Genomic DNA, 26,212 nt, shown 5'->3' on the forward strand with positions numbered 1-26,212 from the left:
AATTTGTGTTGCAGGATAAATAAAATACATGGCCAGTGTCTTAAATTATAAGCTGTATTTCGGTTTGGGACAGACAGACAAAAGTGTCTTTCTTCATCCTCGTCAAAATACAGCTTATGTTTTTAGACATTAACCATGTATTCTCTAAACACGTTCAGCATATATGGTACGTCCTGTTATTCACACCTCTTTGTATATAAAACAAAGTGTCAGTTCAATAATTTCTACATGTGATTTGAACTCCTGATTTTGAAGCATTACTGTATATCTCAAGCGTAATACTGAAATGTTCGTTGCATGCTAGGGTATATAACGCAATGTTCTTGTCTTTAATTATACGTTTAGCATGTGTTGTTACTAAATCCCTTCACGCACTGTCACAAAAATTCAGGCATTTGATAATGAACGGCACTAAAAGACAGACATACCACAAAAAACTACACGTGACTGTCATTGAGTCAACTCACATGCTATCATACTAATATGGTTTCACCACGCCCATACAGCTGTTGTTATCATTTTTGGGTTGTGACTTTCAGTCCTTCTCGAGTTGCCATTTCCGTCAGTCTTCTGCATGGCGGATGACTCTTTGGAGTTAAGTGTCAGTTGAGAAGCTCGCGTGGCCTTTTGAGAATCATGTCTAAATCTTATTGGCAAATCAAGAAAACTGTGATTTTTCCACGTACCTTGATTCCGGAAGTTAGACCGAGATATCACAAAACCATTCCTGTTACTTGAATGAAGCTTACACTTGGCATAAAATTCCTTTGACTCTTTCCTGTATGTGAAAGAAGATTCCCTGTTTACTCGAGTCGGTTGGGTTTCGTTCTCGTGGTGTTTCGTCACGGACTTCCGGATGACTGACGACTGACCGGAAGGGTTAATCATCTGAGGGTCGACGATAATAAATCGTTTGTTATCATCTCGCTGATCGCTTTTGTCCCTATTTTTGTCGTTGTACATTTCGTATCCGAACATAGAAACGCCATTGTTATCATGTTTTTTATGCTTGTCCGCATTAACATACGAAAATGTTACGGCCGGAAGTTGTTGCACTCGATTGTTGTTGGTTGTTGTATAATCCACGTGTTTTTTGTGTTTATCGTTTGTCGATATGCGGATCATTTTGTCTTGTAGGCTGTGGTCATTTGGACGAGCACACTCCTCTCTGTCGTCTGGGTCGTAGGCGATAGAGCTGAGAACGACCCGACAGATAGAACCGTCCGCGTAACTCCTCGTCACCTCGTGGATCCAGTTCTCGATGAACTTCCGCTTTAATGGCGACAACAAACACAGGTCCGTCATGGTGACGGGTGGAAGCTCGTTAACACTTAATTTAATCCAGCAAACAGGAATTATCGTCACATCATGGGACACAAGAAACTAGTACATTTCCTAGAACGACAGTTTTGTATTGTAGACTAATTCACAATGTAACGTCCTTTCAATCAGATTTTAGAACTCGCGGACAGCACCGTCTGGACATCAGCTGTAAAACAAATACTTGTTTCACTACTTATAATGTTTAAGAAGATGTATTAGTGAATAGGCAGCGTCTACAATGACTGTTGCGTGTGGCGCCGTTACACGGAACCCTGGATATTTTATAGTTCTCTTGCGGGGATGCGTGCTACTATATTTGTTAATTAGATCGAAACATTGCCTGTTCACTTATCAACGACAAACCATGCGCTTTACCAGTACACACAGGGTTTCATATCCAAAAATACATTGGAAAAGTCTATTTTAAGTCGAATGCCGTCTAAAAATAAAATGACTTATTTGGAAGAGCATCGTGATCAGTTAATGCTATTGTTAAAGTCTTTTCCTTTTGAGATTTTTTGAAAAAAATCTTACCGTTATTAGTTGTTTTGCAGCGGGAAGTATCCAGTTCTCTCGAATCCGACCTCCCAATCTGGGTAACTAACTGATCAGTGTCGACTGGACTGGACCTGTCGCCTGGTACTTAATGCGCTAATCCATCGCCACCGACAAGCTATATTGCATATATTATACCAACACGGTCATTACAACAAATAGACCGCGGCGGGCCTCTCGTCTTACCGACTAACATTAAACGATCAGTGATTAAAAAATAGGATTATCTCTTACAATACCCTGTAGAAATAGCTATCCTTACAAACAGTGTTGTGGTTTGCGCAATCGCTGGACAGGATTTATGCTTTAAGCCAAATTTAAAGGTGACAAAAATAAGCTACAAACAATGGAAGTTTGCAATCTTACCTACCTGGCCCATGGGGCATACTTTGATGACCTTCTCCTGGCTGTTTTCAGCTGTCATGCGGATGATAATCGACAGAGTTTTAATCAGTCCTGTCACAATGCCTTATTATCCCGACGGCGTCTTTCTGTTAGGCCATAATATAGACATTAGCTACTCTATAACATAATCCATATGGCCGATCACATTTAATTACTATCACTTATAAAATAACCCTTGCGACCAATACGGAACCTAAAAGACAGCCAGTCAATTGCACTTTCGTGTATTTACATGCATATCATGTGTATAATGTGTACGTAATTAGCTCTTATTTGCACAATTACATTACTGTAGAAGTGGATCTGGCCTTTTCGGACAGAAGGGCAGAGGGCCAGAGGGGTCATGCGAGGGGCAGAGGGACAGAGGGGTCGTGCGAGGGACAGGGCCTCAATGGGGAATTAAAGGGGGAATTAACTTGAAAATCATTTTGTTGAGATTTAAGGTGTTTTGATGATATTTGGTCAGAAACATCCTTAGGGAAGATCGGAACGATTATTTATAGATATTGTGTTACAGCAATCACGAGCTTGAGGATCGTCCAATAGTGGGTACTATAGCCATTCTTTTTAATAGTGAACTTCACACCAATAAACAATATATACTTAATGTATTAAAGTCGATGAAATTCCAGACTGAAAAATTGCGGTTAGTATAGCAAATATAAAACAATGTTCTGACTGTTCCAGGCTAAAATATATATATACCCCTAAAGCGGGATGGTCTGAATAGAGAGCATGGCAAAGCAGGCAGACTTCGCCTACAGACACATTTGTCCATATCTTCTGTCACTGAACTGAAGTTTTATAAACTTACATTAATTTTCACATAGAGGCCAGCTGACAAATGACACCCGTACACAATAGAATACTCACCAGTACATCTGTAGCTTGGTGACGTGTAGTAACTGGTTGTTGTAGGTCTGATTAATGAGGCGATAATTGATGCAAAACTGGTCGCTTGGACTGTTTAAAATTCGCCTTAATTGTGAGGTTGTCTGAATAGTGAAGCGTATTGACTTATAGGGGATTTTTACGGGAGGACATCAAGTGGTTTTAATTTTGAGATGGTCTTTTTATTGAGGCGGTCGTTACTTTGAGGAGGTCGTTACTTTGAGGAGGTCGTTACTTTGAGGTGGTCGTTACTTTGAGGAGGTCGTTACTTTGAGGAGGTCGTTACTTTGAGGTGGTCGTTACTTTGAGGAGGTCGTTACTTTGAGGTGGTCGTTACTTTGAGGAGGTCGTTACTTTGAGGAGGTCGTTACTTTGAGGTGGTCGTTACTTTGAGGAGGTCGTAACTTTGAGGTGGTCGTTATTGTGAGGAGGTCGTTACTTTGAGGTGGTCGTTACTTTGAGGAGGTCGTTACTTTGAGGTGGTCGTTATTGTTAGGTGTTTTTATTTTTATATGATCTTTAAGCTAGGGTTTACAGTATCATCAACCAATGCAGTGATAGTAAATATTATAATGAAATTGTCTTTTCTTAAATTTCAGTGGAAAAATGATATCGGATATGCATTCTCAGAACTTTTTCGGGACGACAGGGGTATTCGGGAAAGGAACAAAATGTTACCAGTACAGTAAAATACCTATATTAGCCCTTCGCGTTACTTCCGGCCTATGTTTAGTGCAGCACAAGGTACTTCTGCCAGAAAAGTTCAGCGATCTATTTGACCCCCTAATTACCAGCCGGTTATGTCTGCATGCCAGTGTGAACAACATAAATAATTGTGTAGCTTGCATGCAGAAGTCACTCTCCTGATAAAACCTACAGTCTTCCTCCCACGGTAGAGCGTCGAGTTAACCATTAGCTCCTGAATAACACACAATACACAATTGAATGGTATGGGCTACTCTGTGAATTATTGAAATTGTCAAAGATGCAGAAAAATTTCCTTTGGATGGTCGAGTGGCGCAGTGGTAACGTACTCGCCTTTCACCAAGACGTCCAGGGTCCGCGGGTTTCGATTTCTCGAACGGACCTGAAAAGGTAGGGGTTACCTGTCTGACCACGTGGGATTTTACAGGTACTCCGGTTTTCATCCACAGTAAGACATCGGATATCTGACACTGATGAGATGCCTAGCGCGTGGACATCCGTGCCAACAGGAGGTTTTCGGATAAGTTAAAATAACATGTCCGCAAGTGTTGTTAAATAAGTTTATAGCTATAAATTAAATGTGAAACAGTCTAACTGTATTTAAATTTTCCTCATCAAGGGAACAGATATAAGTTGTGTGTATTTTGTATCAGTGTAAACAAATAAGCGTCAGTCATTCTTCTGCTAATACTAGAGACATATATATGTGTGTTATATACGTCTCTGCTAATACAAGAGACATATATATGTGTGTTATATACGTCTCTGCTAATACTAGAGACATATATATATGTGTTATATACGTCTCTGCTAATACTAGAGACATATATATGTGTTATATACGTCTCTGCTAATACTAGAGACATATATATGTGTTATATACGTCTCTGCTAATACTAGAGACATATATATGTGTGTTATATACGTCTCTGCTAATACTAGAGACATATATATGTGTGTTATATACGTCTCTGCTAATACTAGAGACATATATATGTGTGTTATATACGTCTCTGCTAATACTAGAGACATATATATGTGTGTTATATACGTCTCTGCTAATACTAGAGACATATATATGTGTGTTATATACGTCTCTGCTAATACAAGAGACATATATATGTGTTATATACGTCTCTGCTAATACTAGAGACATATATATATGTGTTATATACGTCTCTGCTAATACTAGAGACATATATATGTGTGTTATATACGTCTCTGCTAATACAAGAGACATATATATATGTGTTATATACGTCTCTCTCTGCATATATATATATGTTATATAATACTAGAGACATATATATATGTGTTATATACGTCTCTGCTAATACTAGAGACATATATATGTGTTATATACGTCTCTGCTAATACTAGGTAAAGTCCATTACTTGTAAATGTAAGATAAGTAAGGACTTTCTCACACCGAAAACCTGTAAACAGGAAGAAGAATATTGGTAAGATATATACACGATACATTTAATAATACATTACTTACGTGTATTAATCGGAAATTCAATCAGGGTTAATGCACGTGCCATCGATCAATACAATGGTATCGATCGGTACTGACTACAGTTGATGAAGACACGCTTTTTGATGAGAAGATTTTAAAACAAAAGTTGCCAAGGAAGTCAGTTTAAGGACGCGTGAATGTCGAGTGATCAAAATTTCGATTTTTTTAAAATTGTGTTCCGGTAATGATATATATGAAAAGTTAGACCTTAGAAAGTAACTTAGAAGTGAGTAATGTACAATCATCGTTATATTCGGGGCGATCATCTTTTCAAACCGACCCTCCTTTCGTGAAAATGTTATATAACGATACCAGATAAAAAACGATAATATCAAATTTCATTTTTATTTAAGAGCTCAACATTGCTTAACAATTTTGAAAATTGACTGACATCCAATTTTGGACAATATTTTTGTAATTCCACTCTCAAATATCTTTCTAATATGATAATGACGTATAGGGGGATATTGTTGGCGATTTGAAAGGAGGAAGTTACTGTGTTTTTTATTTTTGCGATTTTCTCTCAGAAATCCCTTATGAAGAAAACGACACATTTATTGTCGCGTCCTAAGTGTGAAAGAAAGTTACAATTTAGTAATGAGTGACACATGTCAAATCTGCGGTTTATGGACATAAGTCATGACTAATATGGTTGAAATATATCCGCGATTTCTAGAGTAAATATATCTTAACGTTCATTGTCAATAGACACGTGTCCACAATGAGAGTTTAAAAAACCTAAACAAATCCATTATCGGTTGACTGGGTAAAACAGTTTGATTTTGAGCTTGTAAGACTGGAATCGACTATTTTTATATTGATACACTGCTTACGTATAGAACACTGAAATGTCCGTCTCTAAACACAAATGCTTCCGGCTGATTTCTGAAGTACACTTCATACCAGAAGAGAGAATTGATAATGCTGCCAAAAAACATGATGTAGTTACACCTCCCCGTGTTTCGTCACCGGACCGATGATATTATACCGATATAAATATGCGAACGAAGTTTTCTAATATAAATGCATGAGTACAATTGAGATCCCAGAATGATAACCAAAGAGGAAGAGGGTTTAACGTTCCCAAAAAATATTCCTATATCAGATGTCCACTTGTCTAAATGTCATTGTGGTGGAAAGTAAGGTAGGACTTACCATATCCCTACCCGAACTCATTGTAGAGGACAGAGGTAATAATGCTTCGGTCACCACGCTATTTTATCTTCGTATTTATGCAGTAGGGGTCGGTCGTGTTATGGGCGTGCACGCATTGTTCCCTGTAAATTTGATGGATCCGTAACTATTAACCCCACATGCCGATATAGATATACACTTACTTAAAAACATAACTGTCTATCAAGGCCGTAAAAGACAGAATATCTCGGGGTCATTCGGTACAATTATGTGAAGGGTTAACTACGTAAATGGGGAAAAACACAGCCTCGATGTAAAGTTAATAGGACCAAATCATTTAGACTATTGAAATGGGGAAGAACACAGCCTCGATGTAAAGTTAATAGGACCAGATCATTTAGACTATTGAAATGGGGAAAGACACAGCCTCGATGTAAAGTTAATAGGACCAGATCATTTAGACTATTGAAATGGGGAAAGACACAGCTTCGATGTAAAGTTAATAGGACCAGGCCATTTAGACTACTGAATCCTTTTTATGATACTTAGGACATCTTACAAGTAAAATATTTTAGAATTTTTAGTGAAAATGTGTCTTCTGAGTACGGAAATGATGTATTTCTACATGTATTGCTATTTTATCTACAAGTTCACGTACCATTTTTGTTTCCTTGAATATGTGTTTACTGTTGATATTTAACTAAAGGCTTGTAGGTCAATCAGAAATCCAACCCTATAACACTCATCCAATATCATATCTCATTGAGAGGCATTCCATTTCCTAGTGCAGAGTGAAACTTTCCTCATGTCATCATGTTGGGGAGTACGCTAGATCGCTCCATGATTGCTCTTATTTCGGAGCGTGACATTACATGTAAATCTTCCTCATGCGATGATGAAAATCAATAGATTTGTACGTACTTTTATTGCCTAAGTTGATATAGCGGGTGTCGCCGATGAAGCAGAAGACGCTCACTTCTCTGGAACCCTTGGTCTTTTTCTTTTTGTATTATTCTTTAAATGTTTCCTACACCAGACATCTATAACGTGTTATAAAATAAGATAGTTGGGCACTAACAATTGTGAAATATGTATAGAACACAGTAACATCTATTTGTACGTAGCTATCTGCTTTTCAACCTATAGATATGTTTTCAAAACAAGGTTTAAGGTCCTTGAACTTATAGCAGAACAAGAAAGGAAAGAAGGATATTGAAATGTAGTGCTGTTCTTCCTTAACTACAGGAGTTCATTATTGGGTTCAAAATTTAATTTAACAACAAGAAAATATCAACACGCCAACATAGTCATAAACCAAACTCAAATTAAAAGAGAACATGGTATACAACAACGGGACCAACAGACAAACTAAGATTTAAAGACAACAGGATATACAACAACGGGACCAACAGACAAACTAAGATTGAAAGACAACAGGATATACAACAACGGGACCAACAGACAGACTAAGATTGATAGAGAACAAGGTATACAACAACGGGACCAACAGACAAACTAAGATCAAAAGAGAACATGGTATACAACAACGGGACCAACAGACAAACTAAGATTGAAAGAGAACAAGGTATACAACAACGGGACCAACAGACAAACTAAGATTTAAAGACAACATGATATACAACAACGGGACCAACAGACAAACTAAGATTGAAAGACAACAGGATATACAACAACGGGACCAACAGACAGACTAAGATTGATAGAGAACAAGGTATACAACAACGGGACCAACAGACAGACTAAGATTGATAGAGAACATGGTATACAACAACGGGACCAACAGACAAACTAAGATTGAAAGAGAACATGGTATACAACAACGGGACCAACAGACAAACTAAGATTGAAAGAGAACATGGTATACAACAACGGGACCAACAGACAAACTAAGATTGATAGAGAACATGGTATACAACAACGGGACCAACAGACAGACTAAGATTGATAGAGAACATGGTATACAACAACGGGACCAACAGACAAACTAAGATTGAAAGAGAACATGGTATACAACAACGGGACCAACAGACAGACTAAGATTGATAGAGAACATGGTATACAACAACGGGACCAACAGACAAACTAAGATCAAAAGAGAACATGGTATACAACAACGGGACCAACAGACAAACTAAGATTTAAAGACAACAGGATATACAACAACCGGACCAACAGACAAACTAAGATTGATAGAGAACATGGTATACAACAACGGGACCAACAGACAGACTAAGATTGATAGAGAACATGGTATGCAACAACGGGACCAACAGACAAACTAAGATTGAAAGAGAACATGGTATACAACAACGGGACCAACAGATAAACTAAGATCAAAAGAGAACATGGTATACAACAACGGGACCAACAGACAAACTAAGATTAAAAGACAACAGGATATACAACAACGGGACCAACAGACAAACTAAGATCAAAAGAGAACAAGATATACATGTACAACAACGGAACCCACAGACAGACTAAGATTGATAGAGAACATGGTATGCAACAACGGAACCAACAGACAGACTAGCGAGCATCAAAAATGTCCAGCTTTATGTCGCACAAAGACATAGAATATTTCTCAATGAGGTCTTAAAGACGACCCTAAAACTTCCCCATGATTTCCATCACCCTGCATCCTTTGAAACCCCGTGTTACGAATTTGTCCGTAAGTTGACGACTTTTTGTACGAACAATCGTGATAATGGGAACAGGTTCTTGAATTAACCGCGATATATAAATGTCATATAATTGATTAGAAATGCAGGTAGATACTATCCAGAAATGGAAAATTCTCAATAAGGCAATTAAAATCAAGTGCTGTTAGACATGAAATACGCTCTATTATGAATAATAATATCATGTATAGGATATTTCTACTTATTTGTTTTATATAAATCAAATCATTATCGATTATATATATCATTACCGTAAATTTACTTACATAAACCTCGAAATTCTACCAAGAAATGTTATGGCCATACCCGATGGTCAACTCACTCTGATATATTCATAACATTCATATATATCAACATAGGAGAAATATTGCATTTATCAAATAGCTTACAAATTAATAACTATCACATTCGATATACGTAACAATTTGAATAATCTACTGGAACCTTCATGTATCGTTCACGAATTCATGTATTCCAATGTCACGGAGTCTTAACGTTAAATAAAGTCAACATATTAGTGATATTTATCACTTTGGTATGACATATCAGTGTGATAGGTCTTTAACAGTGTCAAGGCCAGTAATTCAGATAATGATATCTATCACTTTGGTATGACATATCAGTGTGATAGGTCTTTAACAGTGTCAAGGCCAGTAATTCAGATATAGTTGTCCATTTTCATACAAACCGATTTACCTCCCTTCGACTTCTTAATCCAGCTCGTCGAGTCTGGGGACCGATGGTGTGTTCGGGAAAAGTTACAAGTATTATAGCCAGATCAGTTGAATTAAACTGAAATCAAATATTTATTACACAATTCTGAATACAGAAATAATTTTATGGCAAACATATAGAAATGTATACAACGCTTTGACAAAAGTATTAGATTATACTGACTGTAAGGCAACTCTCCTTACTTCTTATGACTGTTTTATCGTCGTATAATCTCAGAAAAAATTCCTACATGTCACCGGAAACCTGATCCAAAGTCAAATTAAATACAAATTACGCAAAATACGAACAAAAAGTGCAAGCAGAATATGACTATGTGTTCCGGAAGAATAAACGTCTTCTTTTTTATCAACGAAACCCGACATATATGTCTTTGTAAACCATTTAGGTGGCGTCGCATTCTCCACGTGAAAAAAGGGGTACAAACATGTATTACAACGAGAAACAAATACTTCAATTTCTTATCACATAAGGAAATGAAAGATTTCCCAAAGAGATCTCCTTGACAACAGTAAAACTTCCCCATTATTTTTTATCAACCTACATCTCTCAACCCATGTACTGAAGTGTGTCAGAAACGTCCTACATATCTTGTTTCATTTTATCGAGTTACATTTCTCTAACATTATCATATAAAAGACATTTATAAAATAACAAAAACTATTTTGTTCTCAATACCATTACCAATGTTACAGTCTCTTGTCTTGTTCCACGTCATACTCACATAATCTAAACTTAGCACGCTGTATATAGGAGTGATATATTGATGTTGCTAATTGTAATAAACAGACGAAGAATTAACCCATTAATTTAGAATGCTGTGAAGTACCCTAGCTAAGAATCAGTTAGTGTATTCGTGTGGGGTACAGTGTTTAGTACAGCTGGTCAATGACATACTTTACTATAGATTATGGGTATTTCTCTTGAACAGCAAAACAATCATACCAAGTCACTCTTGAGTACACAAAGACAAAAATGAATCTTTTATCTTTCCTTCTTTCATGGATAAATAAAATGTAAAAATAAATGTACGAGAGTGGCATTTCCTTCATTTCTTTCTCTAATTATAAGTCGCGCTACAAATTTAACAGTTCAGGTGTCTTTAACTATCATAATCATTTCGAAAGTGTCTTAGACAGCAATGAAAATAAAAAGACACATCACACAGACTAATAATAAGGACGGGTTGTAAAACACTATTATGAACCCTAAAAACATTTTCTTTGTCTGTCTTTCCTTGGAAAGGCATATTTATAATGATACATGTAGCATAAACTACATTCACACGTGTATTCTGTGCTCGCACGTGTATTCTGCGCTCACACGTGTATTCTGTGCTCACACGTGTATTCTGCGCTCACACGTGTATTCTGTACGACATGTAAATGGTATATATTATATATTTGTACATTTTGATCATGCTACATTTGCATATAGCATAAGCAAAGAGCAGGTAACATGCATTCAAAATACATATGTAGTGAACACATTTTTGACAGATATTAGTACACACCTTATGATAACGGGATAAATAAAGGTTATTATAGAATACACATGTTGATACGTGTATTTTCTTGTTGTCTGTCACAAGAAATACCACAAAGAGAATGCCGATATGTTAACAGAGCCATAACTCAAACACAAATCCGATGAAACGGGCCAAATATAAACAAATGAAACATTAACAGGAATCTCATGAAAAAGTGCAATGACACTAAGTCCAGGTGTTCCAAAAGAGAAGGCGTATTCCACTTCCTGGTAAATCCAAGTAAGCAAAATTCTCAAATCAAACAAGATGGACACCAATGTAACACCAAGGCATACTAACACTCGATGAAATCATTATGTCGACCGTAAAAGTTTTACCCCATAATGTTTCTGAATTTGATTTTTACATTACTTTCAGTATTTGATGTAGAAACAAGTGACTATCCGCTACCTACTGAACTCATGGAAACAAGAGTTATCACAAAGATTATTCTTTTAAAAATGATTTTCGGTGCTTTCGAATTTTTTCCTGTCGTGTAAGTAAGTCTTAATTAACATCCGTCTATAAACTAATTGTTGATACTCGACTTACAACGAAGCTATAAAATTCATTGTAAAGACTGCATATACAAGGTATAGGTTCTTTTATTTATTCCACATACACACAGTATTTCATTTCTACACGGCATAACAGACCGTAAATAACTGTAAATAAAGACAGCCAGTAATTATTTACAGGGTACAACTCTACTTACACATAATATTTCATTCCGACACTACATAACATAGACACCCAAAACTAACTGAAGGCAGTCAGGAAATATTTACAGGTTAGAACTAAAGTAATGTTGTTCGCCACCTGTGTCTTGTTTATCTATGGTACATACTTTCACATCAATACTTTGTAAACATCCTCGTTTTATTTCAATGTTTAACCCATAAGTAAACTAAGATCAATATTCTATATAAACACTATACAAATCCGAGATGTATAACTGCACGTGTTGGGTTACTTCCGGTATAATTGAGAGACTGTTCGACGAGTTATAATCAATGACACCACATGTGTTTGTATTTTGGTCTGGAGATTTGATAGGTGGATTGACACGATATCTTTAAACTTAAACACGTGTCGCGCATAAACATGTAATCAAATGAAAAATAACTCCCAAATATATTTGACACATTTGCAGACAGAACACGTGGTTCATTGCAGAAAATAAGATGTTTTGATAAATCGATTACATAGCTTTGTTTGATAATGAGCGGTTTTTATGTAATAGGTATGCTGTAAAGAGACATTTGTCGCTAAGTATATACAAATCTAGGAATTGGTTATTGGAAGAAATAGGCGATATTTATATGCAAATGTATCTTTTTTTTGCAACAAAGACTTTACACGTGATTTAATTACGAAACGGATATAAATCTAATACAAGAGAGATATAAGATTTGACTTATAGGTTTATGTTTATCATTAGAGTACGGTTATTAGATTTCAATTTCATTTTTTTTTCATAAGACGATGATTGGACAGCAGGCAAAGCCTATATAAGTACTCTCTTTATATAGGGTTGTTCAGAAATGCATCTGTTTGTTACTAAATATATGACCAGTGACAACAGTCACAAATCCTCTCCTAGCCGACTAGATATATAATAGTGCATGGTCGTACACATTCCTTCTAGCCCTAAATCAGACGTCGAGACGATTCGGTCAGTTATACAATCCATTTAAGAGTTGCACGCCATCAGCCTTATGGATATAAAGTAACAAATTCAAAAACAATTAAAAAGTTGTATCATTAAAGGTTTAAGGATTGACTTTTTCTTCTCCAAATATATAACTTCCAGGGATTTGCTAAATTTGTTTCCTATTAAATAATTTCATGTGCCAATACGTCCCTTTCCCTCAGTTTTTTGTAATGTATCACTCTTTATGACAGTTGTGTCCGTCCGTAACCCTTTCTATGTCCGTCAAGTGTTGCTTTGTCTCTTCATTTTCTTTCCGTCACCAGTCGATCTGTCCGCTGTCCATCCGACATAATCAGTCATCGTTAATAATCGTTGTTATTCAAAAATTAACGTTAAGTTATTAATCCCATAAAAAGTAAAGAAACGTACATAACTGAAATCAGCTGAAGATGTGCTTTATTTCTGTTTTGAACAGTCCTATCCGTAGCAAATTAACTCATGGAACAAAAAGTCTTTATGATACAGAATAAATCCCTATGATACAACAGAATGTCTTACTATACAGCAGATTGTCTTATTATACAGCAGAATATCTTATTATACAACATATGTCTTATAATAAATACGAATTTCTTATAATACATCAAACGACTTATGATACAGTAGAATGTCTTATGATACAGTAGAATGTCTTATGATACAGTAGAATGTCTTATTATACAGTAGAATGTCTTATGATACAGTAGAATGTCTTATTATACAACATATGTCTTATAATAAATACGAATTTCTTATAATACATCAAACGACTTATGATACATGTCTTATTATAAAGTAAAATGTCTTATGATACAGTAGAATGTCTTATTATACAGTAGAATGTCTTATGATACAGTAGAATGTCTTATAATACAGTAGAATGTATTATAATACAGAATAATGTCTTATGATACAGTAGAATGTCTTATGATACAGTAGAATGTCTTATGATAAAGTAAAATGTATTATTATACAGTAGAATGTCTTATGATACAGTAGAATGTCTTATGATACAGTAGAATGTCTTATTATACAGTAGAATGTCTTATTATACAGTATAATGTCTTATGATACAGTAGAATGTCTTATTATACAGTAGAATGTCTTATGATACAGTAGAATGTCTTATTGATAAAGTAAAATGTATTATTATACATTAGAATGTCTTATGATACAGTAGAATGTCTTCTTATACAGTAGAATGTCTTATGATAAAGTAGAATGTCTTATGATACAGTAGAATGTCTTATGATACAGTAAAATGTATTATTATACAGTAGAATGTCTTATGATACAGTAGAATGTCTTATTATACAGTAAAACAGTAGAATGTCTTATTATACAGTAGAATGTCTTATGATACAGTAGAATGTCTTATTATACAGTAGAATGTCTTATGATACAGTAAAATGTCTTATTATACAGTAGAATGTCTTATTATACAGTAGAATGTCTTATTATACAGTAGAATGTCTTATTATACAGTAGAATGTGTATGTATTATTATTATACAGTAAAATGTCTTATTATACAGTAGAATGTATTATGATAAGTAGAATGTATAATGATACAGTAAAATGTCTTATTATACAGTAGAATGTCTTATTATACAGTAGAATGTATTAAAATGATAAAGTAAAATGTCTTATGATAAAGTAGAATGTATTTTGATACAGTAAAATGTCTTATTATACAGTAGAATGTCTTATTATACAGTAGAATGTCTTATTATACAGTAAAATGTCTTATGATACAGTAGACATCTTATAATACAGCAGACACAGACAAATAGTACGCAGATAAAGGCAGGATGACAAAAATGATAATACAGATTGAAATGTTTTGTGCTAGGACACTGCTCAAACACGAAATTGTCGCTACAATATTACACCCACACACGTAATTGTCGCTACAATATAACACCCACACACGTAATTGTCGGTACAATATTACACCCACACACGTAATTGTCGCTACAATATAACACTCACACACGAAATTGTCGCTACAATATTACACCCACACACGTAATTGTCGGTACAATATTACACTCACTCACGTAATTGTCGCTACAATTTTACACTCACACACGAAATTGTTGCTACAATTTTACACTCAAACACGAAATTGTCGCTACAATATTACACTCACACACGATATTGTCGCCTAAAATTACACTCACTCACGTAATTGTCGCTACAATATTACACTCACACACGAAATTGTCGCTACAATATTACACTCACACACGAAATTGTCGCTACAATATTACACTCACACACGAAATTGTCGCCTAAAATTACACTCACTCACGTAATTGTCGCTACAATATTACACCCACACACGAAATTGTCGCTACAATATTACACTCACACACGAAATTGTCGCTACAATATTACACTCAAACACGTAATTGGCGCTACAATATTACACTCACACACGTAATTGTCGCTACAATATTACTCTCACACACGTAATTGTCGGTACAATATTACACTCACACACGTAATTGTCGCTACAATATTACACTCACACACGTAATTGTCGCTACAATATTACACTCACACACGAAATTGTTGCTACAATATTACACTCACACATGAAATTGTCGGTACAATATTACACTCACACACGTAATTGTTGCTACAATATTACACTCACACATGAAATTGTCGGTACAATATTACACTCACACACGTAATTGTTGCTACAATATTACACTCACACACGTAATTGTTGCTACAATATTACACTCACACACGTAATTGTTGCTACAATATTACACTCACACACGTAATACTAATTGCAATGCTACACCGACATGAAATTATCACTATCGTATTGCATTCAAACACGTATTAATTTGAGGATATTTTGCTTGTTTGTATACATGTACTAGAGATTAGATAATCAATTTTGGTTCATCTCGTGTTAAAACGACAAAATTCATCATCTAATCCCCAGAATGAAAACAAACATACTATTTCCATTCTAAAATAATTTGATTCCAAAAGTGAAGTAATTTTCTCAATATGAATGAAACTCGACAAAAAGTAAGAACTGCATTTTTTTTGTTCGAAACGATTACTCACATGTTCTTCAGCCATAAAAACGCCCCTTTCCACCACTGATGACGTAGAAGCTACGCCCACTTTCCAGTTAAGTTGTCTCTATATTCGGGTCTGATGTAGACATATGAAAAGACTTGAAATGTTTCTGTGCGTGAATTATCGGACTGTCTTAGTTTGTTGCTTACATTGATTTCTAGTATACATACATGAAATTCGTCATGTTGATCTCTGAATGGTAAAGGTATTTGTTCAACAAAGTAAATCTATAAAACAACAGATACCGTAGAGAGGTATTGGCAAGAGATCATGACGGGAGACTCATCTGAAGTTGTCACAGTGTTTTTTCAAATAAAGCATGGACTTTATGTATCATTCTCTATATATGTAATATCCAGTAAAGGTAGGAGACAATACATTGTGGTATTATTTCATTTAGCTGTGATATTCAATATCACAATATTCCGTTTGGCAAACGGAAGTAGATCCCTGGATTGAGAATATCTCCTACTGTAACGACTATCCTCCTTATCGACAATCTGAAATTAATGACAGACTTACTTCAAGCGGAGACAAGGCGAATCAGGAGATGTCACAAAGAATATCGTACTCTCGATGACACATCTTAGCATATCGTTATAATACATTTCTCATTTCATTACTGTTAATGTCGATCATTTGCTTAAACCGAAAAGATGGCCGCCATTTTTGGGCAAACGTCAGATTATATCGAGGATTAGATCATGAAATTTCTCCAATCTAAATTACACTCGCACATGCTACTTAAGTGATTTTAATAGTCACACACTTCATCGTATAGTTCTACATTGACGTAATGAGCCAAACTATGTAGTTATTGAATGTAGTATCGGTATATAATATACATGGGTATATGTTGAACTTGGTATGGAGTGTTGGACGAAAAGAAAATTAGTAACAAAAATGAAGTGTTGAGCATGGACAATTTCCTCGTTTGCTTTCTTATCTTATATTTAAGAATGTTAATATCAAATATCGCTTTACATTGAAATACATAAATAAAGTCACTAAGAAGGTACTCTATAGGTATATATGTTGTGTAGAGGTTTCCGGCAATCACACACATACCGGCAAGTAAGTTATGGCAACATCACAGGTCTTTAAAACAATACTTCAACCTTGTATATGCGATCACGCTGACAACCATGTTTCAACATACATTAGCTCTGAATAATGCATATATCAGTATAGACACAACCGGATAGCTTCGTACATTATCACACAAAGATATCTGCTTTAATATATTCATTATTCCATGTACTTCTCAGCGTGTAATCCACATAGTTATTTATCTCCGTGAAGCAAGAAAATAATAGCCCATTAAGCTTAATAATACCAGGGACGTCCCGGATAATACTTATTCCACGGCATGTTTATCATGTCACCATGAAAAACTTATCTCCAAATACATTTGTCCACATTTGCAGAAACAAATGGCACAGTTAGTTTCTTTTCTAGGATATTGTGAGACCTCATTGGCCCAATAAGCACTTTATTTACATGTTCTCTATTTCTTGAGGAGAAACTGATGAAGCGTAAAGTATCCCAGATTTGTATCTCTATATGGCGAGTAGAGGACAGCATAAATCTGTGTTAAGGTATCACGTGAAAATTGTAACAAGATAATTACCATTTGATCATTAGAACTCTTCTGTCTTCCATGTAACGGTATACTCTAACACGTCACTCACACTGAATAAAGACCATGGTGCTTCTCTTCACTTGTATTTACCATCACATGTTGATTTACGTTTATTAAGATAAATGATTTGACTTTTGCCTTTAAAATGTGGCTTCATCATTAAACTGATCACACGTCATAAGGTCTAGTATATGTTCCAATCTGTAGGGGTTAGACAGTAGAACTAAGATGGCGTATCCATATTGTTATTGTGTACTCCAGTCTTGGGAAGTGTAGAAAATGTTCCTAATGTCGACATTTCTCCACTCTCTTCCAGCGTAGCTGTACTGACTCTACCGCCGAATGACACGTCCTGACTATCTCTGTAACCAAAGGACGGCTTGGGGCGCTGAATCTGAGGGGAAAAAGTACCACATGTAAGGCAAGGAAAATGGTTAATTAGTTCAACGTTAATGATAAAACAACTGGATGGAAACGTATCCCATTCTATGGTATAATTATTATTACTTCTAATTAAAAAAAGACGAAACCGATGTATGTTAAACAACGACGTCATTTGCTTTTGTACACAATTATTGATATCTGAAAGGTTCGTTTTGCTTACCACAGGTGTAGTGAGATCAGCGTCGATGCCGGCAAATCTGTTCTTTTTTCGTTTTGCCGCTCGCCTGCAACATCAAAAACAAAGCCTAGTTACAAGCTTGTCTATTTGATCATCCCAGTCTATAGATGAAACTTACCAACCATTTTGTATATATTATCAATACTTACACATGGTGTTTATAAGTCTTTTCATTACTTATATTTTCATTACGTGGTTTAAATGTGAAGAGGCAATTATACATCTATATGTAATGTGACATAATAAGTATGCACTGTATTTGCAAATAATAGTATGAACTTATCATTCGCCTTGGAAACTACTTTGCTGTCAGGGCGTCGTCAAAGACAAAGGGAATCTGTGGTTATCAAAGGTAAATGTAAAGAACGGTATTTAATGAAAAGCAACCCTTTAGTAATATTATGAATTCATTGCGTATAACACTAAATCAATTCTGGAAAACTGTATTACAGTTAAGGAAGGGTTTTTCTCATCCTGATTATCCGCTTTTTCTCGATTTTAATATTCCTTATCGCTAACTAATGTTGAGAGGGGGGATTCAAATGTATATCTGTGACGTCATGTCAATGATACGAAACATTGGAACAAGAAAAAACATATCTAACAAGGTCAGAAAGAAAAACAATATTTCACCATCTTCAGTCTCAACCCTCGAGAACATTATTAAAGCTGTTTCATCGAGGACATCCGCCTTGTTAATCCTGGTCAATCCAGAGGTTTTTGTATCACGTTCTCAACAGGACTCGGGTATAAAACAATCTTCGAGCATTAAATGAGTACCGAACGGAAGATCTAAGATCAAATCACACAAGGAAATAAAATGTTTCCTGGAAAGACCAATACGATGGTTAAATCTTTAGCATAGTCCTTGTCAGTCTGTGTCCGTTTATATTCTGTGTCGTTTGTTCACCAGCTATCGACGTCTGGTATCAATGCATTTCAGACTAAGCTTTGTATAATTCTACGGCTGATCGATATTTGGTCCATGATGATCGATTCTAACAATTATACCTGTAATAAGTACTGCAGTATGAACCAATACAATTCTATTTGTAAACTTATGTATCGATAGGAAATCGGACCCGTTACATCACAAGGCACTGTACGTTACAACGAGTCCCCAATACGACTTCGGTGTTTTTTCACTACGTCACAGAATTTCATGTGCAATTTACTTACGCTTTATGTGTGACTACATTTCTATGTGATAATAAACTTTTTAATGAGTAATTATTTTTAACATCTGTTTCCCTAAGATAAATAAATTAAAAAGAAAGAACAAATGACAAAAATTCTCAACAGGCCACAGTGAAACAGCTCCTTTCATTATGCGTTTGATGACAGCAGATAACATGCTATGTCCACAGACACGGTAATATGCCTGTTTCGTTGTTGTTAAATGCATTTCCATTTAAGAATGTGAAATTAGTGCATGCATTTGGATTGATCATAATTAGCGTGTCAAAAAAGCAAGAGACATTTGTCTCCCAGAATACCTGGTCATATTTTAGTATTTTCCTTATGCATTTTATGATAATGTGATATTCTATATTTTTAAGATATTTCATTTTGAATACTTTGTTAACTTGTCTTATTTTCTAACTAAAACATTAAAACACTAAAGGTTCAGGTACTGACAAATATGACGTAGTTGAACAATAAACAATATTCAGTGATCACATCCTTGGGACTATGAACACAGACCAGGACCTACCTTCGACGTAGAAAGATATATCCGAGGATTATCAGTAGGATAACCGCCAACGCTATTGCAAGCACAATTATAGCAGTCTGTAAGCCATTATTGGAGTCTTCTAATTCTGTAAAATAAAAAGATTTTAAAATATCGTGAATTTGTATAGTTTGTTACAAACAACAAAATCTGTTTAAAATTTAGTGTTGACTCTTCTAACTTTCCTAATTTCTTATATCAACATCTATATTTAAAGCGGGGGTCGAAATCTGGAACAAAAGTAGGATCCCCGCGGAAAACCCACGTGGGAGGGCAATGTAATTGATGTTGTAATGAAATGAACCATTAATTGATAGCATTTCTTATATCTGATCACTTCCTGGTAGGTCCGATTAGATTCATGAATGAGAATGAAAACGTTACTTTAATTGTTTTATGCCAGTAGGTCATATAATGACAAAATTATAATGTTTACAAAGTCTTTGTATCCAAATAGTACATCATAGTTAATTATAAAGCAGTAGTAACACATTAAATCACCACAATCCCGTGTTATGTTACAGACAAATTTCATGCTTTATTCACTTCAGAATGCTATGTCATTTTAAGGCTGTGTTACGACGCCTTCGACCCTAACGCTCACAAAAGGACGACTCCACTTACATACTTATGTTATCCACATAAAAATAAACACAGGTAAACAAGCGGTGGGAGATAGAGGTAGCGAGAATGGCGGTAGTATTAGGCGGTCATGGCTGGAGCTTATTTAATAAATTCTTATAAATGGGTCAGGATAACCGACATAAACTAAGTGTTGACATTCTTGATAATTTTTCATGACTGTGTCTCCTTACACGCCTATAATTATACAGGTAAAACTTGCACAGGTGAGCCAACAGTATTATGGGTAACAGCAGACCAAAACGAATAAATACGGAAGTAAATAAAACTGCAATTCCCTTTAACACTGTGGCATATTTGATTTAAATATGTTTTGAAAATTTCACGTGATATCCTCTCTGACATTCGTCCTACAATGATAATATTTCAACTGTAGTTTTACAAACCTTGGACTTTGTTCCGAAGACTGTCCAATTCTGCGATTAAGGAAGGATCAGGTGTCACAGACATCACTGATGACGTCATACCAGCATCAGTGCTGCTGGTTGGAGCTAAAACCACGGACGACGAGGATGAGGAGTAATAACGAGAAGTCACATGTTCTGTATGACTGGTTCCGAGTGATGACGTCTCTAATGTTGTAATGGTAGAGGCATGATGCGTGGAGTTATAGACAGGTGTATTAACACGTGTAGTTGATGTGGTAAATAATCCGTCAGATGACGAGCTGAACTCCGGCTTAGGCGATAACGTACTGCTGGTTAATGTACTACTTAAAGTTCCGCCTGGGTTTGTATTGGTCAGTGTCGTTGATATCACCTCTGTTACCACAGAACTTGCACTATCCATCAGCGTAGAGGACTGCAGCGAGTTTTCAGTCGTCATCGCAACAGTGGATGGCATGGAGGTTAAGATGACAGACGTGGTGTCCCAAAGTGACCTCGAACTACTTAGAACTAAATCTGTCACAGTCGGCGTCTCCATATAAAGAGTTGACCCAACGCCTAAGTAAGTTGTAGAGGGACGAATAGCAGACGACATATTTGAAAATAAATCGGTTGAAACAATTGAACTGCTTGATTGTTCCCTTGTAGTTGATGACTGTTTTGAAGTAGAGTTTATTGATAAATCCAGACCAGCTGTGCCAGGACTGTTGTCTGATGACGTGTAAAACAAATATGAAGTAATTTCAGCCCCATTGATTAAAGTATACGTGTTTAGAATCTCAACTGTTTGACTGATGAGTGTGGTATTAAAGGCAACTGAAGAAGTTAACGTTACATTCGTCTCAACGATGGTTGATGTAGTTGAAGGTTTTGTTTCAACTGTCTCTGCTGCAGTAAATAGAGTTGATAGTAATGTGTCAACTACAGTAGCTGGACTTGTTGATACTCTTGATAACGTTGTAGGTGTTGCTTCAAACTCTGTTGTTGTTGGAGATGTCAGTACCGTCTCACCGACAGCTGAAGTAGGTTTAGGTATCAAACCTGAGGAGCTGCTTTCTGATACAGAAGTGATAACAAACGTTTCTTCTTCCGATAAGCTTGCTATCGATGACAACTTTACTGTAGAAATGTCAGAGCTAAAGACAGCTTTTTCACCTTCTGATGACACGTCGGTACTGGACGGGTAGAATGCTGTACTTGTGGTTTGTATAGGTGTGTTAAGAGAAGTTCCCCTGTTACACAGGACACAAAGCACGTCTAAAACATTAAAGAAAAGAATGAATTCCACGACAGGATCGTGTACGTTATTTATGCAGTAAAAAGAGTGATCTTGTTCTGACTGGCTTACCTGTACACAAAACTTCCACGTATTTGTTTTGTAAATATAAATACAGCGATCGCTTCAACCATAAATTTTGAATAGCGCGATACACATATCGAACCTTCACATGCATTTGTCATAAATAAGGATTTCGACTGCTTACTTTTAAATTGAAATAATCTACACCTGTAATTTGTCTGAAAATAAGAGCGATGGTAATTCATCTCGTAAAATCATTATTCATTCTTAATGTATTACATAATATTAAAAGCTTGTAGATAACGATTACCTGAGACAACAGCGATGAAAAAAGGACAGCGTCTTTAACCCACGTCAGGAAGTAGGAAGAAATATTACCAGGGTGAGATAACAAAACACTTCATGTCATCACCCTCGCTATACATACAAATGTTCACATGTAGTCTTACCTCATTTGAACAGAAATTCTCACGGTCACAGAAGGGCTTGGTTTGAAAAAGAAAATATCATGTGGTTCCATCTATGATAGCTCATTTCGCCAATCATTTTCTACATCTGGGTTTTGATCCTCAAGAATTCTACCAACAAATGGGAAACACGAGGAACCCCGTGGAGTCTTAGCGTAATAGGCTGGGAGAGTTACGCTCATTTACCACATTAAATACGAAATAGGCAAGATATTGTCTCTGATTGTGGTTTTCCCAAATCTAAAAGTTTTAATGTGACTCCAGCTTCAGTCTCTAAGACACCATAATGAAAGAATAATCCTTTTACACCACAAGAGAGTCGATCTTGGTCGTAGATATCCAAACTTTGTTAATTAATAACATTTTAAACTGATGTGGTCCCTTATTTACTCATTATTGATAAACAAATCAATATTCTATGCTGATGTTGCATACATTATTACCATCATTATCAAACTATGAACTACAAAATTATTTCAATAGCTCATGTTTAATTTGAATTTTCACCAATGAGGGACTGGAAGACACCATAATATCTCTACAAACACAAGATAATAATGCAATATGTTGACTTCGATATGATGGTAAGTGATACCATTACATTTGTTTACTGATAGATTAGTCAGAATATGATATAAAATAATATTGTACTGCATACTTTCTTATATAGTTATGAATAATGATGTTACAACGTTGTAGCTAATAGCTGATAAATGATATGTTCAGATATTGAATAATATGTTCAAATATTGAACTACAGTTTAATATCTTATATAGCTACGAATGATGTTCTTCACTATAATATATATCGTATCACAAATGCTAGGTGATACAGTGATGAATGATGCGTGAAGTGATAATATTTCAGTATACTTAATTGTTATTTTAGGATGTTCTACGTGATGAAAATATCGTACGTTTGATACATTGAAATTTTTTTTTTTAAATTCCTATCCAATGCTGTTAAACTAATGACATTACAATACATCTCCGTGACTACAATATCATGCTTGCAAAAGAGGTAGGTTTTAATGCATTTTCCTTACTGTATAAAATTCCATTTTACAGATGACAGTTGTAAAATTTTCACGATATGTTAATCAGTTTCGACTGTCGAACACTACATTATCAACACGCTATATCTCATAGGTCGCTGTTGTCGCTGATACGATACTGATAACAAAACAATACTTTCTGAATTCTGAAGTAAACAAAGGTGTTAGATAAAGTGACACTGAGTTATCAGGGATATGTACACACGAAGATGTGTTAATAGGCTACTGTAAGGAGTTTCCTTAGCTTTGTTTTGTATATAAATGACATTGGTACAATGTCGCTTTGTGTTGGATGTCTCTATAATATTGATAATTACTTAATGTTCTAAGTATCAGTGATTTTCAACAGTTCTCTCAATTATTTTTACAAAGGAGGCATTGTGCACATGTTAATGATAGTATTTGTAATTGTCTACTTACATAAGGCAAAAAATATAAAGTGACTGGTCTGTTTACACAGTTGTACTCCAGCAGCCATGTTGTATCCGATTGTCGGTGGAACATAAAAAACCCTGAGAAGTCTTACGACAGGACTAAAAAATAAGAAGAAAAAAAAATCGAGTGACACAGGAACATGTAGCAATAGTGAGAGAACAGGACGACGTGCTTGTTGACACAACACGGTACAGATAGCATCATATTTCGCCATTATCTGTACCATTCATATAAACAAAGTCGTATTGTTATTGCTTATTCTTTGTTTTCTTTGTGTCTTTTTTTCTTACCACACAAAAACTTTGCGAAAAGGAAGACTACATAGAGATACAACGATATCTCTTACGGAATGAATGTTTGTGCTTGCTCTCCATGTATTTTAAGGTAATTGTATCTGCCGTCCCGTTGTATGATCATCAGAGATTAATTTGGATCTAATCTTTCCTCTTCTTTCTAAATACATATTTCTTCCTTATATCTCCCTTGGCTCTGATTTTGCCCTTTAATGGAACGTTCACACAAATAAGGAAGGCTTTCAGCTCTTTCCACTGGTCGAGACATACCATTGCCAGCATAATGTGACCAGATGGAATGCTCTGCTCTTGTGTTTTTTTTTTTTTTTTTAGTCATTTCAGTGTGATAGCTCTATAAAGTCGGTTACAATTAAAAGATATCAGAAGGAGGCTTACATGAAAATCTCGCAGCCTCCCATTGCACTTAGCTCGAATACATAGGAGGTAGTTCCTATTCGAGTCTAGATATGGCTGTAGATACATATAGGATGGTAGATATATATAGGAGACTACAACAAATAGTGAACATGTCGTCTGAAAAGCAATAGTTTCTAAAGAAGCTTGATTCAAACAAGTTGACAATCTACCAATGTACTATACATACAGGAAACAAAAATATTAATATGAACTGACAGTGGTCACCACAAAGTTTATTAGAAATTATAGGAAACATGCAACTATTATCAAGATGTATACAAGTACTATAAAAATATAGTATTTATACAATTCTCACGCTTAATATAAAGGTGGGATTTTTTAAAATCCCACTAGTTATAATAATCTTATCTCCACAGTTCACGTTTTCAGCACTTCAAAGTAGGAACAAAACTGAAGTGAAATTAGATATCTTATTAGGGGGGATTAATCTTGGTAACATATGCCGCTGAATTAAAAGAGAATCAGTGAAAATGAGAAAATTTATACGAATATAGAACATTACCACCTGAATTGTATGAAAAGTTTTACTTACCTTCAACAGCTAACAGTCCTTCCTCATTATTTAAACGTTGTGCGTATCAGAGTGTCCAATTCTATCTGGAATACCAAAAACAGATAAGCTTACATCAGCGACGAAAAAACTGCTTGGTAAATCAGTTTACTTCCTACAAAGAACCATAAACTGAATCATACACGTGAGAGATATTGATAACAATGGGAAGTGACTATCAGTCCACCGAAGTGATGTACCGACATACACAACAGTAATCGTGCTTGACTTTATCATAAACAGCGCATATGAAGTAAATTTATATGCTAGTTCAATATAATGTTGTCATATATATCTAAATCAAATTATGGAAAGTCAAGTTATTGTTTGATTTTTAAATGTAGAATATATATATA

At 35.4% G+C, this 26,212-nt stretch overlaps 2 protein-coding genes across 2 annotated transcripts; both read right to left on the reverse strand.

Annotated features, from left to right (window-relative positions):
• Positions 1-489: 489 nt before the first annotated feature.
• Positions 490-1,305, reverse strand: LOC132555898 (uncharacterized). The gene has a single exon (XM_060220277.1). It carries the CDS (start codon positions 1,303-1,305, stop codon positions 490-492), a length of 816 nt encoding a protein of 271 aa, XP_060076260.1.
• A 16,854-nt stretch (positions 1,306-18,159) lies between these two features.
• LOC132555902 (serine-rich adhesin for platelets-like) lies at positions 18,160-24,618 on the reverse strand. Its single transcript, XM_060220281.1, has 5 exons — positions 24,561-24,618; positions 21,319-22,575; positions 20,273-20,378; positions 18,541-18,604; positions 18,160-18,330 (listed from the first exon to the last, which is right to left on the reverse strand). The coding sequence occupies exons 1-5, from the start codon at positions 24,616-24,618 to the stop codon at positions 18,160-18,162; spliced, it is 1,656 nt and encodes a 551-aa protein (XP_060076264.1).
• Between the last annotated feature and the right edge of the window lie 1,594 nt (positions 24,619-26,212).

The sequence above is a fragment of the Ylistrum balloti genome, unplaced genomic scaffold (assembly GCF_031769215.1).
Source record: "Ylistrum balloti isolate Yb309-2 unplaced genomic scaffold, AGI_CSIRO_Ybal_v1 Utg370524, whole genome shotgun sequence".
NCBI classification, from domain to species: domain Eukaryota; kingdom Metazoa; phylum Mollusca; class Bivalvia; order Pectinida; family Pectinidae; genus Ylistrum; species Ylistrum balloti.